Source organism: Anomaloglossus baeobatrachus, chromosome 1 (genome assembly GCF_048569485.1).
Source record: "Anomaloglossus baeobatrachus isolate aAnoBae1 chromosome 1, aAnoBae1.hap1, whole genome shotgun sequence".
In the NCBI taxonomy this organism is placed as follows: Eukaryota; Metazoa; Chordata; class Amphibia; order Anura; family Aromobatidae; genus Anomaloglossus; species Anomaloglossus baeobatrachus.
This window is the reverse complement of record NC_134353.1, coordinates 300,494,312-300,512,708: the sequence shown is the minus strand read 5'-3', so window position 1 is coordinate 300,512,708 and position 18,397 is coordinate 300,494,312. Positions and strand designations below refer to the sequence as shown.

General features: G+C 43.1%; 1 protein-coding gene across 2 annotated transcripts in view; it reads left to right on the top strand.

Annotated features, from left to right (window-relative positions):
• The window catches only part of PDLIM5 (PDZ and LIM domain 5), a 256,555-nt gene that overhangs the window by 155,576 nt on the left and 82,582 nt on the right, over positions 1 to 18,397 (top strand). The window contains exons 7-8 of one of the 2 annotated variants that reach the window (XM_075351045.1): positions 987 to 1,023; positions 1,344 to 1,874. In XM_075351045.1, the coding sequence (XP_075207160.1) occupies positions 987 to 1,023; positions 1,344 to 1,437 (131 nt within the window). In that variant the 3' untranslated portion in view covers positions 1,438 to 1,874. Of the gene's footprint in view, positions 1 to 986; positions 1,024 to 1,343; positions 1,875 to 18,397 lie in introns of those variants that run through there. The other variant, XM_075351036.1, reaches the window with a different exon arrangement.

Here is an 18,397-nt window from a genome sequence, read left to right as displayed (position 1 = left end):
ACAGTCACTGCTGCACCTTTGCCCCCTCCCTGAAATGAAGCAGTATGAGTGACTCTCTTTTCATGGGCTATACTATTCTCTGCTCTGTCCCTGCTGTTCTCCTGTTCTGTACTCCCTGTTCACTGTGCGATTTGCACAGTGACAGCGTCCACTGTTGTCTTCTCAGATCGGTAATAATCTGTCAGCAACACACCGATATTCAATATCCAGCATGCACGAGATTAGCACCTCCCCTGCTAGTGATTGGTCTTCTGCATGTCTGATTTTGACACCGCTCAGTTGCCGGCCGATTATTACTGATCAGAGCTGACAGCAGAGCAGGCACTGTCACTGTGCAGATCGCATGGTGGTACAAAGCAGGGCCACAACAGCCTCTGAAACAAGTGTCACTGATGGCTTTTCGTTTCAAGGATGGGGCATGGGCTGTGCCAGTGACTGCAGCCTCTTCCCCCTGCTCTGATGACACTTTGTTCGAGAGGATCATCCGAGCAGCGGGTATTCTTGTGTCCTGAATGAGCAACAATTGACCGGGAAAGACCGTTGTGCGCAGAAAGCGGTAAATGGGAGTTAATAAAGTCATAGGGAATAAGGGAAAGTTGCCTTTGAAACAGCTACATGTACATATGAATATTTTGGGGGTGAAATTCTGCTGACAGATTCCTTTTTAATGTTTATGGGTTTAGAATGAGATGCCCTAAAAAAAAAACCAAAAAAACACCTGTAGGCCCAATATGGCAGTGTCCCAATGTTTTTGGCTATTGCTCTTTCGAATGAGTTTGATGTGCTCTGCGGTTGGCCACATCCTAAACACTACAATGGTTCTGTAGTTCTCGCTCTCAACAGTGGTCTCTAGGCTCTCAAGTGAATTGGCCTCCGCTGCAATAGTAGATATAGCTATTGGATAGGAGGAACTATGGCTCTAAAGTAAATCACCCATGTTTTTTGGGACTGTAACATATATTTAATATTTTCCTTTTACTTTTCAGTTACAGAACCAGAGCTTGAAAATGTGAAAAAAGACAAGTAAGTTTAGTGTCTTTCATCTTGGCATCTAAAGAGTTGTGTTGTGGATGTCCACTGGTGGCCTGTGACCGCACTGGTCACTATGCAGTCATGCACGCCTTTGTTCTTGTTCTGTCTCTGTATCTCGTCGATGTGTCCGTACTGCTGTCAGCTGATGCTTTTTGTGGTTTCTATACTAGTAATTGTATAGTTTGTCATGTCTTCCTGTAATGTGATTTGTTACCTTATTTGGTGACTAAATGTCCATGTCTGAATGGATAAAAGATCTTTATTTTTACCCTTTTTCTCTTGCTTTTTTTCTATCTTTTCTTTCTTTGTAGGGAAAAAGCTCCTGTTCAAATCATTAGCCCAAAGTATACCAAATTACGAGACTGGCACCACGGTGTCTCAGCCCGTGTTCTAAATGTGCAGTGATCCTCTACTTTTTCCATTAATTTCCTGTCTTTTTCTAAACTTTTGGTGGTTTTCATTTTCAATGCTACATTTGCAAGGGAAATATTTTGAGTTCTCTCCTTTTTTATTTATTTTTTTTGTATTTGCTGCATGAAGCGATAAACTTGCCTCTCAGTAACCTATTATTGCGTTTTCAGCGTGAACGGCTTTCTATGTGAACTTTAGAAATTATGTAATTCTATTTTTCAGTTTAATTTCTTAACCAGGTGTGGCAGAGCTTTGTCTAAAATTGAGGGGAACTGTGATCCTTTATAAAACTGCAAGTAAATCCACTATGTGCATGGTTACACAGCTCCTACAGACCTTTCAGCCCCTTCTTAAAACAACCGTCCTCAACAGGAGAAATAGACAGTGTGTCCACCCACATCCTGTCCACTGCCATTAACTTGAGAACGGCGGCAGCTATAGGCATAGACGTGGTGTCTAGGAAAAGTAAAGTAGCCATGCGCTACACAATGAAACCACCTATAGCGCAACCTGGTGGAAAACAACGGAGTTAGCATTTTTATCTCGAAAACGGAACGAGATAGAGAAAAAAAGTGAATTACAAAGTTGTAGGGTATCATCAATTCAATACGAATCGACACCTTGCATATAGAAATGCTATGATATGAAACCCATGACACCCCCCCCCCCCCACACACACACATTGAATGCTGGTCACACATATGGCGCTCATTTAACTTTGATGCTCAAAGTGGCCACCGTCAGCTGCAATGCACATCTGGACTCTGGACAGCATACTGTACCTTGCTGCACATTGTGCAATATGGTAGGTGGTACGTTTGCACAAGCATCTGTGATACGTTGTCGTAGGTCCTGCAATGTTGGTGGAGGGGTCGCATATACCTGCTGTTTGATGTGACCTCACAGAAAGAAGTCCAATGGGGTCAGGTCAGGTGAGCGTAAAGGCCACTCCACACAGACACCATACCCAGTGACTTGTAGGAAGGTCTCCATGAGGTGTCGCTTCACGTCTGCAGCCTTGTGAGTTTTACACGTTCTAATCATAGCATTTCTGTATGCAAGGTGTCGATTCGTATTGAATTGATGATGCCCAAAACTTTGTAATTCACTTTTTTTTTTTCTCGATCTCGTTCTGTTTTCGAAATAAAAATGCTAACACTGTTGTTTTCCACCAGGTGGTGCTATAGGTGGTTTCATTTCGTAGCGCATGGCTACTTTACTATACCTAGACACCACTTCTATGCCTATAGCTGCCGCTGTTCTCAAGTTAATGGCGGTGGACAGGATATGGGTGGACACACTGTATACTCACACAGTGCCCAAATGAAATAGAAGTCTGTGAAAGGCCATATCCACATTACATTGTGAACTTATTGAGGGATTCTGAAATATACCTTCAATGGAAGGCTCCTGTGTATAGTCATACAGTGGGATACATCTTTTATAAACTCCCGTCCCATTTGCCAACTCTATGGCCACTTTTGGTCTGCCCTCTCGTAGACATAGCGACAGCTGCACTGTCAGATATTTCTTTTGCACACCCGGAAGCCCTAATCTCTACTGTCCATGATTGGATGTCTCTGCAGCTTCCAGATGCCCAAGTAGTAGAGGCCTGTCGTGGATTCATAGTGGCATCCATCACCCACAGTCTATTATAACATCCATATGATGCCATAGATGTCTAACTAATAGGCATGCTTAATTCCTACATCAGAAGCTATTCCTGATTACATGTTAAACTTAAAGGGAACCATCCATTTTTTCCCTATAAATTAAATGCAGTGCCTTAATGGTGGTAGAATGCTGTTTAAAAAGATACCTTTAGCTGATAAATCCGAATCTTTATTGCGAAGCAATCTTTGTCCAAAATCTGAAAATGACGTAATTCGTTCAGTGCCTTGAGCATCGGGATGGGACTTTGTGGGTCGGGTCTTCTGTAATGGTTCCTCCGCTGGCTGCCTTTCTCTCCTCTATTTAAATGTCTCCCCTCTGCTGCTGCAATCAGTGCTACGTCTGGCGCGTGCGCAGTACTATTTTCAAGTTTTTCTCCAATTCTTCAATAAAATAGCGCCGAAATTGGCGCATGTGCATACCAGGATCTCCAGTGCCATTTTATTGAAGAGACTGTAAAGAGGAATATGAACAGCACATGTGCAGGTTGAAATTATTATATTATTTTTATATATTTTTTTTGGCATGCGCCACCACCGTTCATGGTCATCACAGTGTCCTCCGTAAAATGGCACTGTAGATCGCGGTACTCGCATGCGCTAATTCCAGCACAATTTTATTGAAGAGTTGGAGAGAAACTTGAAAATTGCCCTGCATATGCGCCGGACGTAGTGCTAATCTCTGCGGCAGAGGGGGGAAATTTAAATAGAAGGGAGCTTGGCAGTCAATGGAGGAATTAAATATGGCTTATCCATATTAGTAAAAGTCAGGTATAGTGTTAGCAACAAGCAACTCAAAGAATGCATGCATATCAAAACAGAAAAGAAGAGTTTATTGCTTTAATAAATTGTATTAAATGTAAAAATTACATGAAAAGTGCCAAGTGCTTACATGAAATAGACGTACAAAAAATCACAAGTAAAAGACAAAAAAAGAAGACTGGAGTAAACGGTGGAAATCCCCTAGGGGGGAAGTGATGTCTGAGACTAGGTGAAATTGAAGCCGTATGTGACAAAAGAATCCCAGCACTTGAGGATAAAAATATAAGTATAAAACCACCGTGGTAATGTCCACACAATCACTGTGCAAAGTGTAGGAGAGAATGTAAACAAAATGTAATGACTATGCACACTGCAAGTAGGCGAGTGTGAACAATGGGATCATTATAAGGAGTGCAAAGGAAAGAGGTATGTAAGCGATGAGTCACATACCTAAATATAGGAGAAAAGGCCCAGGAATCCCGAAGGGAATGTCCTTCATACGGGAGGGTGCCCCGACGTATGTTTCGCGGGTATACAAAGATGGTTACATGCTTCTTCAGGGGGAGTGGCATCTTCAGCAGCTGACCGCTGGTAACAAATGGCAAGCTTTTGAGATTACTCTGGTCTCTACATCAGGCAAAGTTTGTTTCCACCTTTTAAAGATCAACTCCGCTCTGCTACATCTGTGTTAATTTGTACACTTGCTATTGATTGAGTTTATCGGTGTTGTAATAGGCAATATAACCAAAAGCAGAGCCTGGGAATGTGATGCATGTTTGTCAGGGTGCTACAACCTTGACAACTTACTAAATGGTCAGTTGCATGCTGATCGGTTTTCATCAAGGACGCGGTTTCTACTACTATTTTATTTTCTATAGCGGTTGTTTGCTGCCGCACTGATTAATAACCATTGGCCATTAAAGTGATTGATAATATACTGAAGGTATGGCAGCTTGCTGGATTTCTCCCATTGACAATGGGTTTCCTGAAAGTGTAAACAATGATAAAAATTCGCTAAATGTTTTATGCTTGGTTTATGATGATACTTTTGCCTTTAGGCTGGTGGTATGCATGCCTTTTTTAGAGCTTTGTTTTGGCTTAAGGCCATTTACGAACTTTGGCCTCAAGTTAAGCAGAATAGTAGCGTGTGTGTTTCTGCACAGAATGGCTGATAATGTGCATGAATATAATTCGTAGCTTGAAACGATTCTATTCTTTTACAAAAATGAACATTAGCTGCATTTGTACATATCTGTGAGGCTATAGGCTGCTCGGGCTTTGATCGGTGAAATGTCCTTCCTGTGTAAAAACATATTTGGTGCTATTAAATGACTTTAAAGTTCCAAAGAGCATATATGACAGAAGCGCTAGGATGTTACGTTTTTAAAGGGGTTATCCCACTAGTATTTTATCATACAGATGAAAAAAAAAATGGTAAAATTGACAATTTAAAGGCACCTATAGAATAATACATTGAAGAATTCTGATGTTTACTTACTTACACTGTGTTCCAAATTATTATGCAAAAAAGATTTTTCATATTTTCCTAAATTAACTATAGGAATTGCAGTCATTGTTATTTTCCAGTCATCTACTATTCGAGTATAATTGAAATGTTTTTGATCAAACTGCCTATGAAAACAGTATATTTTAAAAATAATAAACACTCAAAATGCATGTTCCAAATTATTATGCACAGCAGAGTTTTCAACCTTTTTTTATTTTTTTGAAAAACAAAATGGTCTGTTGTGACGTTATAAGCATTATCTGCTTATTACAAAATGAAATCAAACCGTTTTCAAGTCAAAACTGAATTCTAGGTGATGTTACATTTGCACATAGGACCCCTTGTTCGAAAGAAGCTTCTGAACTCTCTCGTCCATTGAATTTGTCAGTTTTTGGATGGTTTGTGCTTCAATTGTTTTGCATGTGGACAGAATACCCTCCCAGAGCTGTTGCTTAGATGTGAACTGCCTCCCGCCATCATAGACACTCCTTCTGATGATGCTCCAGAGGTTCACAATAGGGTTGAGGTCAGGGAAAGATGGTGGCCACACCATAAGTTTTGTCTTTTTTTTAATGCCCATAGCAGCCAGAGATGCAGATGTGTTATTTGCAGCATGAGACGGTGCATTATCATGCATGAAAATGATCTTGCTGCGGATTACATGGTTCTTCCTCCTGACCATGGCAGGAAGGGTTGTTTTAGAAACTCCACATAGATTATGGAGTTCATCTTTACCCCTTCAGGGATCCTAAAGGGGCCGACAATCTCTCTCCCCATGATTCCAGCCCAAAACATTACTCCACCTCCTCCTTGTTGGCGCCTTAGCCGTGTTTTCATGGGGTGTCCATCAACCAGCCATCCTCCACTCCATCCATCTGGACCATCGAGCGTTGCACGGCACTCATCGGTGAGCAAAACAGTTTGGAAGTCAGTGTTCATGTATCGTTTGGCCCACTGGAGCCGTTTCTGCTTGTGTGCAGTGGATAAAGGTGTCGACAGGATGGCTTACGCACAGCTGCAAACCTCTGAAGGACCCTGCATCTTGTGGTTCGGGGGACGTTGGAGGCACCAGCAGCTTCAAAAACTTGTCTGCTGCTATGACAAGGCATTTTAGCAGCTGCTCTTTTAACCTGAGGCAATTGCCTGTTGGAAAGAGTCCTCAATTTTTTCTTATCAGCACGCACACGCGTGTGCTGTGAATTAGCTACATACTTCTTGATTGTGCGATGATCACAATGAAGTGTCTTGGCAATGTTGCTTGTAGTCATGCCTTGACTTAAATACTCCACAATTTGTTGGTTATCAGCAGCCGACACATCCTTTTCCTTTCCTTTCCCATTTTGGCAAAAAATGTAGGCTGCTTAATAATGTGGAACAGCCTTCCTAAGTAGTCTTGCCTTTATTTGAACACACCTGCCAAACTAATGTGCACAGGTATCTGCAATTGCTTTTAGTGATATAAAGAGCCCTGACACACATCACCATCTAGGAGTTTAAATGACTAACAAAAAATGTATGACCTTATCACTCCTAAACTCTTTTTGCATAATAATTTGGAACACAGTGTACATAGCATGGCTCCATCCTGGTGTTCAAAACGTATATAAATGTACATGGTTAACTACTGAGCTGAGTGCTTGTGGAAACACATGCTGCATCACTCTTCCCTCCATTAGGTCCTCATTCATATTCTTGGTACAGTGATCCTCTGTTCACAAAACAGCAGTTTGTATAAGTTGCTTTCATCCTGCGTATCAGGAGCATGCAGATACAGGGTATAGAAGAGGACTGCATCTGAGGATTGACTTATGAGCATGGAAGTACAATATCTTTTCACTTCTCCAGACTCCTGGATACAATCAGTTAACTATGTGCAAGGGAACTTACTGGGAACTATATTTAAGGCTGCCAGAGGGAGGAGAAGACTGACTGAGGACTATATTTATGGCTGCTTGAGGGAGAAGGAGATTGACTGAGGACTATATTTATAGCTGCTTGAGGGAGAAGGAGATTGACTGACTGACTGACTGACTGACTGAGAACTATATGTATGGCTGCTAGAGAAGAAAGTAGATGGACTAGGAATTTACTGGTGACTATATTTACAGCTACTAAAGGAGAAGGAGACTGATTTGAAAACTTGCTGGAGACTCTATTTATGGCTACCAAACAGAGGAGACTTACTGGGAACTCACAGGTGACTATATTTACAATAACTGGGAGGAGACTTAGGCTATGTGCGCACACTGCGTTTTTTTTGACGCTGCATTTTTGGCCGCAAAAACCGTACCCGCGGTAAAAACGTACTAGTAAACAAAACAAATGTGTTGTTACCGCGTTTTGGTGTGTTGTTGGCTGCGTTTTGCTGCGTTTTTGATCACTGCGTTTTGCTGCATTTTTTCCAATGCATTGCATGGGTGAAAAACGCAGGAAAGAATTGACATGTCCATTTTTATTTTTTTAGCTCAAACACAGCTAAAAAAAAGTTGTGTGCGGACAGCAAAAATGAAAAGTCATAGACTGTGCTGGGGAAGCAAAGTCATGCAATTTTGAGCCCAAAAACGCACTCGGGAAACGTGCAAAACGCTGCGAAAAACGCTCAGTGCGTACATAGCCTTATTGGAACTCATGTACTGTATATGTGTATGGTGAGAAAGCCTTGTAGAATGCATGCAAGGAATCTTGGGAGTTGTAGGCAGAAACTAAAGAATTGAGTAATGCAGTAATAGCACAGCTTAGCAGTGTTGTTGAGTGGTCACAGAACAAGATGAAATGGTATATTTTCTTGGCTGAAGCCGTGCAAGACCGATTAAAAAGTGAATTATGGAATAACCACTTTAATGACAAGACTGTTGTTGGCAGTAAGCATTGTTGTTCCATCTTTTGCTTCTACATCTTGATGTAATATAATGTATTATAATTTTGTCTCTGTTCTCAAATAAACTGTATTTCCTGTTATCTACAGTGTGTAAAATCTTTTATTGATACATGTATGCACAAATACATTTTGAACACAATGAATTAATGTGAAAATCCAGTTTATAAGAGGACCTGATTGCTGCCTTGATGATCAGTCACAAGTATGCTCCATGTATGGAAAATAACAGAGGAGGAAAGGGTCCTTCTAGTGCCACCTAAAGGAGTCTGTAGGTGGGTAATGCCAGCAATAAGCGATCAGCTGCAAACTGTGGGCAGACAGTTGAGCAACTACAGTGTGAAAAAAAAATCTACACTAAGGCTAGTTTCACACTTGCGTTGAACGGCATCCGTTGCATTGTGTTGTGTGACGGATGCGTTGCATATAGTGGCACAAAGGACGAAATGACGCAATCCGTTAGTTTTTTTTTTTTTTCTTGACTTTACACATCTGGGCATGCGCAGTTGTGTAAAGACGGTTGCGTTCACGTAATCCGTCAAATGACTGATTCTAACGGAATCCGCCACCATAGGCGTCCATTATAAAAACAACGGACTCAGATGGAATCCTGCCGGTTGCGTTTTTTGACGCTCCGCTAAGCGCAGAAATAACGCTACATGCAGCATTCCATCCACCAGGCAGATACATCGCAGCATCGGTTGACTGATGCAACGCAAGGCCATCCATTGCTATCCGTAGCTTATAGAAGTCGATGAGGAATAATTACATTTCAGAAGAGGGGTAAATTCTTAACATCCCAGTCACCTTTCTCCAGCCATTGACATTTATTCAGCAGATGGCTGCTCACCTGCTCAGTCTCCCTCTCATCCGTTAGAAATCACCACCCTGGCAGCAGATCTCCCAAAGTACTCTGTTTTCATGACTGGAGCTGTGTGTTTTTGTTCAAATGTCCTGTTATCTCTGTGTAAATATAGGTATAACAGACCCAGAACAAATCTCTGATATCTGAATGTGTTAAGCTGGGTTTACACACTGCAACATCGCAAAGGACATCGCTGTAACGTCACCGGTTTTGTGACGTAACAGCGACCTCCCTAAGTCTCTGGTGAGTCGCTGGTGAGCTGTCAAACAGGCAAACCTGGCCAACAACGCAACAGCGATCCGGACCTGCAGAGCGACCTAGCTGGTTGTTGGGGACGTTGATAAGCAGCTTTTTTGAAAGGGAAGTTGCTAACAAAGTCGCTGCAAAGTCTTTCACACACTGAAACTTTGTAGCGATGCATGCTGCACAGCGGGAAACAAAGGACCTAGGAATGGTCCTGAACGATTTGTAGCGATCAGCAACTTCACAGCAGGGGCCAGGTCGCTGATGTGTTTCACACACTGCAACATCGCAAACGACATCGCTATTGCGTCACAAAACCGGTGACGTTACAGCGATGTCGTTTGAGATGTTGCAGTGTGTAAACCCAGCATTACAGCAGAACGTATGCTGAGCTTTAGGCCCTGTGCGCAGTTGCCGGTTTTTGCCGCGGATTTCCTGCGGTTTTGCTGCATGTTATGTTCATAACATCTCTGTAGTGATGCACCAGCAAAACCTATAGGGAAAAAAAAATGCTGTGCGCACTATGCAGATTTTGACAGCTGCATGTTTTGCTGCGGGATTCCCCCAGCAAAAACGATTGCATGTCACTTCTTTTCTGCACGTCGCTGCGGCATTTCACTCCATGGACTGCAATGTAATCGTGAAATCCCGCAAGGAATAATGCAGGCAGCAAATGCTGTGCGGTTCATTGTGTTTTCCTGCGTTATTCCCTGCGATATTTCGCGGTTTCGGGACATAATGTTAATCACTGCCTGCGGTTTGCAGGGAAGTGATGTCATTATGACAGGAAGAGGAAGTGGAGCAGAGAGTAAACACACACATGACAAGACATAGAACACACATCACACTCACACACAGACACAGACATATAAAATACACATAGAAATCAAACGGACATATAAAAAAAAAAACACGTGGGCTCCGCCGTATTTTTACCGTCCATCCGAGGTAAATACACAGCGGCGTCCCGGTATTCTCAGGCTAGGGAGGGTGAGGGCCAGGGTTAATGCCCCCCCCCCCTCCATTATGCGGCAGTCCCGGAGTGTCCCGGCTCTTCCTGTTGCCGTGATGGTGTAGCAATCTGGGTAATAACGAGTTAATGGCAGCGCATCGCCACCACTAAGTCCAGGCTTTAATCATGGCAGCATCTATGAGACAGCTTTCATGATTAACCTGTAAGTAAAGTGAATAAACATAAACACCGAAAAATCCTTAATTTTTAAATAAAACACAAAAAAGCCCCCTCGTTCACCATTTTATTACCCCGCCCCAAACACACAGCTCCGGCGTAATCCACAGCGATGTCCCACGACGCTTGCATCCAGCCACGACTGACACTGTACTGAATGCAACCTCGTAACGAGCCTGCAGAGAGGTAACCACTGGTCATTTCCCACGGCCGGTAATGTGAACACACTACCGCCGGGAGAAATGCAGTGTGTCGATAGATAGATAGATAGATTGTTGATTGATCTGTTTATCTATCTAACTATTTATCTATTCTTCTCTCTGTCTATTTATCTACTTATCTATCTACTATCTATCATAGAAGGAAATTTACTTTTTTTTTTTTTTTTTCTTCAATGTGCTTTATTGCATTGAATGCATTAAAACACGTACCAACCCACGGCAATACCACGGTAAACCGCATGCGGTTTTCGGGTGCGGTTTGCCACGTTTTTTTACCGCGGGTGCGGTAATCTTTCAGACCCTGCGGAATTTTCTTAAGAAAATTCCGTTTTCCAGTGCGCACAGGGCCTTAGGCTGTATTCACACACTGCATCTTAAATTGCGTTTTTGGCGCATTGTTGCGGTCACAAAGATGCACCCAAATGCATACATTTCCTTCCCCCCAGCAAAGTCTGAGATTTCTATTTTGCTGTCAACACTGCATCTTTTTTTGGCTGTGTTTTTGAAGATACAATATGTCAGTTCTTTTTGCATTTTTGAGCCCTTACAGTCAATAATTTGACTTAAAAAACGCATTGGGCAAAATGTGGTAAAAAAGGGGCAAAAATGCATGCGTTTATAGCGCCACCTGGTGGAAAACAACGGAGTTAGCATTTTTATCTCGAAAACGAAACGAGAGAGAGAAAAAAAAAGGAATTCGAAAATTGTAGGGCATCATCAATTCAATTCAATACGAATCGACACCTTGCATATAGAAATGCTATGATATGAAACCCATGACCCCCCCCCCCCCCCCCCAAAAAAAACATTGAATGCTGGTCACGCATATGGCGCTCATTTAACTTTGATGCTCAAAGTGGCCACCGTCAGCTGCAATGCACATCTGAACCCTGGACAGCATACTGTATCTTGCTGCACGTTGTGCAATATGGTAGGTGACACGTTTTCACAAGCATCTGTAATACGTCATCGTAGGTCCTGCAATGTTGGTGGAGGGGTCGCATACACCTGCTGTTTGATGTGACCTCACAGAAAGAAGTCCAATGGGGTGAGGTCAGGTGAGCGTGGAGGCCACTCAATGAAGCCACCATACCCAATGACTTGTAGGAAGGTCTCCATGAGGTATCGCTTCACATTCACAGCCTTGTGAGTTTTATACATTCTAATCATAGCATTTCTGTATGCAAGGTGTCGTATTGAATTGATGATGCCCAAAACTTTAAAATTCACTTTTTTTTTTTCTCCATCTCATTCAGTTTTCGAGATAAAAATGCTAACTCCGTTGTTTTCCAGCAGGTGGCGCTATAGGTGGTTTCATTGCTTGGCGCATGGCTACTTTACTATACCTAGACACCACTTCTATGCCTATAGCTGCCGCTGTTCTCAAGTTAATGGCAGTGGACAGGATATGGGTGGACACACTGTATACAGAAGGGTCATTTCTTACCTGTGTTTTTGGCTTCACATATCCAGGATTAGTGGCACAAGATGACATAAAAAGAATAAAAATGACTTTGCATTACTCTGGGTAGAGATGTTAATGCTATATGTGGCCACCAAGAGATTGTGATGTGAATTGATGCCTGTGGAGGATTTTGCTAACACGCTGTGTATTGAATTTGTATCGTGAGAAATTGGGGTCCTCAATGAAATGCATGAAAAGTTGAAGGTGCACACACCTATATAAAATGTTTTATTTTAGGAGGTGCTATGGTAAATATATAGATGATCTTGTCTAAGGTTATAGTTCTCTAGAATTGCTGATGTGAGAAAATGTGTGCTCAGAAGAGAACAGTCAATGGTGACTTATAAACACACTCAGCTCTTACACTGCACATGTAATAAACGCTTATATACATGACTCCATTTTTTTTTTCAAAGTTTAGATAAAAAAGTTGATTTTATTCCTATATTTCTTACAGATTCATAGTTTTCTGGGGACCATTTAAGTGTTGCTCTGCAGATAGTGAATCATTGTTTCTCTACAGTTCTGGAAATGACTCAAGAATTATATATTTTTTTTTTTATGCCTAGGGAAAGCCAAGTTGTAAATGGTGATATCAGGTAACCAGTGATACACTATAAAAGTAATTTTAATAATCTCTCCACAGACTGATTTCTAACGTCACTGATAAATAGGTCTGAACACATCATTTGTGTTTCCATCCAGTCACCTAATATGTAATGGTCTGAAACCACATGCTGCATGTAAGACTCGCGGAATTGTGTTGTGTAACAGCTTCTTCAGACGTCAGTGACTTTTCCGGAACACAATTTTTTTTATTTTTTTTTGCCATCAGTGCTTGGATTAGATGTTATGAGAGTGTAGGCAGTGCCACTGTTTCCCATCAGCTTCATTATTTTTTTTTATTTAGCATATGAGAAAAGCTGTTTGGGAAGCTTGAGAAAAAACAATGTCAATGAAGAAATGAGCAGTGCACGAATTGGCACATGGACGGCATCGGAATCAGATATATAATATATATTGCATTGGCCAGTTTTAATCTGTGATTCATATCACAATCTAACATGTCTTCCTGTTTTTGTGTAGACCGCTCAGTCCACGAAATGCACAGACATGTGAGCCATCCCAAAGATTATAGCCGTTAAATGCAGATATAACTCATACGTGGAAATCTGACGTCTGAATCAGCCGCAAGGGTTATTGTTTTCGGTTAAATCATACAAGATTATATTAGGTTTTTGTCAGTTATTTTCACTAATGTGGGTTCTATTAAATTATAGTCCTTGGGCATTAATCTTGGTCACTAAAGCCCTGTGCACATGTTGAGTATTTGAGTTTCTTACCTCAGTATTTGTATGCCAAAACCAGGAGTGGATGATAAATCCAGAAGTGGTGACGAGTTTCTATTCTACTTTTCCTTTGATTGTTCCACTCCTGGTTTTGGCTTATAAATACCGAGCTATAGTGCTTGCCAAATACTCAACGTGTGCACTTAGCCCAAGTTCTGATTTAGGCAAAGGTTCTTGTGGTGCGATGACATTCATTCACAGGCAATGAAAAGTAAATTATTGGATGAGATCAATACGTCATAATCATACAGATGTGATATTCATTAATCTAACACACAACAGACTATATAATATGCTGAAAATGGTAACTCTGATGCTTAACCTACCGCCCAGAAGCCACATGCGGCCTGCCGTGTCACTTCGAGTGGACTCCAACCTTCTGTATCCAGTGGTTTTCATGTTAGCTGGAGGAAGAGCATTGCTCAGGAGCAGAGATAGGCAATCTTTAAAAGCACTGAGTAACCATAGCTAGGTCCTCTATACATCCAAAGACAAGGATTCTTTGACCCCTGTTTTCCACTCCAGAAGGGCATATGTCCTAGAGAATGGTGGCTGAATATGTACAAAGCACTCACTATTTTATTTTAAGGGAATTGTGGAATGTAGCCAGATGCTACAATAACTATAGTCTTCAATGTTACTTGTTTGCAGGGCCTCCTCCACTCTACAGTACTGATTGGGGAGACAAGCACCCCCATTCTCCAGATATGTGGGAGTTCTGGTTCTTGGAACCTGCATCTCCTATACATTTATGGCATTTACTTCGTATATGCCATAAACCTCTCAAAAGGTGTTACCTCTTTAAATTTCATTGCGGTCCTCAATATATTCCAGTCTAACAATGTGGCTCTTGAAGCAGTAAAGATTGTGCACGCTTGCGGTAACTGAACACTTAACACTACAGCATTTAAGGTATGAGCGTCATGTTACGAGATGCTAATTCTGTTATCTCCCCTTCACAAGAAAATTGAATTTTATGTATGAATTTTATGAATGAGTCAATAGATAACAAATTAAGTACATATTGTCTAATTCTTTACTAAATAGTTCTGCTTAATTCAGAATTATGAAGTTAACGGGTCAATTTTGAACTTAATCTTAGTTTATCCACATGTCTGCTCCATCCCATGTGTTTTTCATACTCCACACCTTTGTTACTTTTGCAGACAGGTATGTTTTTCTCTGAAATGCTCCAGCATTTGATAGAGGGTATACTTTAATGAGATTATTCACTGCGTCAACATTAATGACTTAGCCATAGGATATGTTATCAATAGCTGATCGGTCAGGGTCCGACTTCTGGCATCCCCACCGATCAGCTGGGCTAGGTGCCGGTGGCAGCAGCAGGTGGCTGAAAATGCTCAGTTCCAAAGCTGCTATCAGAAGATTTGGCAGCTCTGGAACTGAGCATTTCCTGCTTCCGCAATCGGACCGTGGCCAAACAGCTATTTATGACCTATGCTGTAGATATGGGGGGTGGGAGGGGGAGTGGCGCGGCATTTTTAGTGTTTATCAGCATGCCCATGACGTGATATGTTGGCTGCTAATGGGTTACCATAATAGGTGTGTGCCTGTCATTACGATACTCCTGTGAAAATCAGCGTTCAGCTGGCGTTGATAGGAGACCGTGATTTTCACTGTACGTAAGAGTGCTATGTATAGTACAAGCGTCAGACAATTGCGGCTTCAAATTAAATACATTAACCCCTTAATGACTGCGGGCCGTAAAATTACGTCCTTGCGGTCATAATGTTACTGCCCGCGGTCTGCCGGCAGCATCATGCTGCGATCGGCACACATCTCAGCTGATTTTCACAGCTGAGATGTGTGCCTGCTAGGCACGAGCAGAATCGTTATCTGCTCGTGCCGTTTAACCCCTTATATGGCGCTGTCAATATGTGATCCGGCAGGCACGCAGCGATGATCTCACTCTGCTGTGCCGATCACATGACCGGCACCAAGAACCAGGAAGTGGAGGAACAGAAGCACGGAGGGAGACAGGAGGGAGATCAGCGCTGCAGGAGGTAAGGAAAGAGTGTTTTATTTTACTATGGGCAGCAGCATGGGGGCGATATCTAACACAGGGGGACTTGTGCAAATCCATAGGGGACCATAGGCAGCACAGGGGAATGTATGCAATCCATAGGGGACCATAGGCAGCACAGGGGAACATATGCAATCCATAGCGGACCATAGGCAGCACAGGGGAACGTGTGCAATCCATAGGGGGCCATAGGCAGCACATTGGACTGTGTGCAATCCATTGGGGGCCATAGGCAGCACAGGGGAACGTGTGCAATCCATTGGGGGCCATAGGCAGCACAGGGGAACGTGTGCAATCCATTGGGGGCCATAGGCAGCACAGGGGAACGTGTGCAATCCATTGGGGGCCATAGGCAGCACAGGGGAACGTGTGCAATCCATTGGGGGCCATAGGCAGCACAGGGGACTGTGTGCAATCCATAGGGGGCCATAGGCAGCACAGGGGACTGTGTGCAATCCATTGGGGGCCATAGGCAGCACAGGGGAACGTGTGCAATCCATTGGGGGCCATAGGCAGCACAGGGGAACGTGTGCAATCCATAGAAGGCCATAGGCTGCACAGGGGAACGTGTGCAATCCATAGGGGGCCATAGGCAGCACAGGGGACTGTGTGCAATCCATAGAGGGGCCATAGGCAGCACAGGGGAAGGTATGCAATCCATAGGGGGCCATAGGCTGCACAAGGGAATGTGTGCAATCCATAGGGGGCCATAGGCAACACAGAGGAACGCATGAAATCCATAGGTGGGCCATAGGCAGCACAGGGGACTGTGTGCAATCCATAGGGGGCCATAGGCAGCACAGGGAACGTGTGCAATCCATAGGGGGCCATAGGCAGCACAGGGGAACGTGTGCCAGCACAAGGGGGCTATATTCAATATAAGGGGGCCATATCCAGATTGAGGGGGCTAATTTTAGGATGGGGGGCTATGAGGGACATATACTCTATATGATTTGTTAGACGGACACTGGCATTATAAGATGGACCCCATTTAACATTAAAAAAAAAATTCTCTTTTCCTTCACCAAATTTGGGGGTGCGTCTTATAATGCGAAAAATACGGTAAATCTGGGTGTCTGCCTCCGCAAAGCGTATACTCCCGAAAATGGTGCACGACAGAGCACATGGTGACTGTCTGCACCATTATAGCCAATGGCTCAAGTCAGCGCACACGTCGGAAACCTGTTTTGCAGGGGGTTCGGACAGAAGCCCTGACGGGACCACTGAACAGAGCTTCAAACACAGTGGGTTTTTTTTGTGTGTTTTAAAACACATGGACCTCATACCCTACCTTTTTACAGTCTATAGAGCAATTCACATGTCCATATTTTTTTTCAAAGTCAAGTGGTCCACAGACATTTCCCATTTTGATCAGAGTCCCAGATTTGCCGCATATCTCACCTTCTTCCTTGCAGAGGTTGAAATCCTCATTGACACGCTGCTGATTTAAAATGCTAATTGGTGCAGTCCTATTTTTCTGCAGCTTGTGGATGAGATTTCTGAACAGTGAATATCCTGACAAAGTCCAAAGTATTTACCCTATGTGTAAACCTACCTTAAGGCCCTGTGCGCACGCTGCAGTTTTTATCATGGTTTTGCTGCATGTTTTGCTGCAGAAAATGTTCATAACCTTGCTGCAGTCCTTCCCCAGCAAAACCTATGGTAAAAAAAATGCTGTGTGCACACTGCGTTTTTTTTCACCAACAGGTTTTGCTGCATGTTTTCTGCAGCAAAAATAATTGCATGTCACTACTTTTCCGCAGGTACCTGCGGTTTTTGCCATCGATATTGGTCAAAAACTGCAGGGAACAACCTGCTGCAAACCACGGTAAAACCGCATGCGGTTTTCGGGGCGGTTTGCTGTGGTTTTTTTATCGCATGTGTGGTAAATTTTCAGAGGGTCCGGAATTTTTTTTAAGAAAATTCCATTTTATAGTGCGCACAGGGCCTAAAGGTCCAGTCACACATAACGAGATCGTTAACGAGATCGTTACTACGTCACAGCTTCCGAATCGTTGGTGAGATCGTTTGGTGAGATGTCAGTCATTTTCCCAACGACTTTAGTAACGATGCAGCGACCTGTATAACGAGCTCGTTGGTCCTTGGGACCCTGTCACACAGCAGCTATGTAACGATTCCGTCCTCGAATAGGGGCGTAATGTTTGACGCTGTAAGCCACGTAGGTGTGCATATGCGTCGCCTTTTCCACACCACTCCGCTCCGATTGGTGGCCAATACTGCGTTCTGATTAGGTGGCTGGCCTAGAAGGCAACTTTGTATTGCTTCATCCTTTGTCCCTTTTTGAGCCTTGCTTTGAGGATAGAACCTGCGACTCCACCCGGATTCATTCGTACCTTGTTCCCGGTTGCTTGCTTGCTTTTCGGATCAAAGCTGCATCTGCACCCGGATTCATCCCTCCTTCGTTCCCGAGTGTTTTCTTACTGTTCTCAGCGTCAACCAATCGGTGCAGAGGGGGCGCGGAAAAGGTGACACAACTACACGCCTACGTGTCACACTTTTAAGTTTTCATCTAGGTCGTTAACGAGATTGTTGGTAGGTGTCAAACAGATTCATCCTGCCCAGCAGGACTCCAATGAGCCAAAAATGGCCCAGGACATTCAGCAACGACCAACGATCTCACAGCAGGGGGTGGATCGTTGGTACGTGTCAAACATAACGAGATCGCTGGTGAAGCAACGATGTCGTTAGTGATCTCGTTATGTGTGAAGTGGCCTTAACACTTTTTTTTTTATTTTTTATTTTA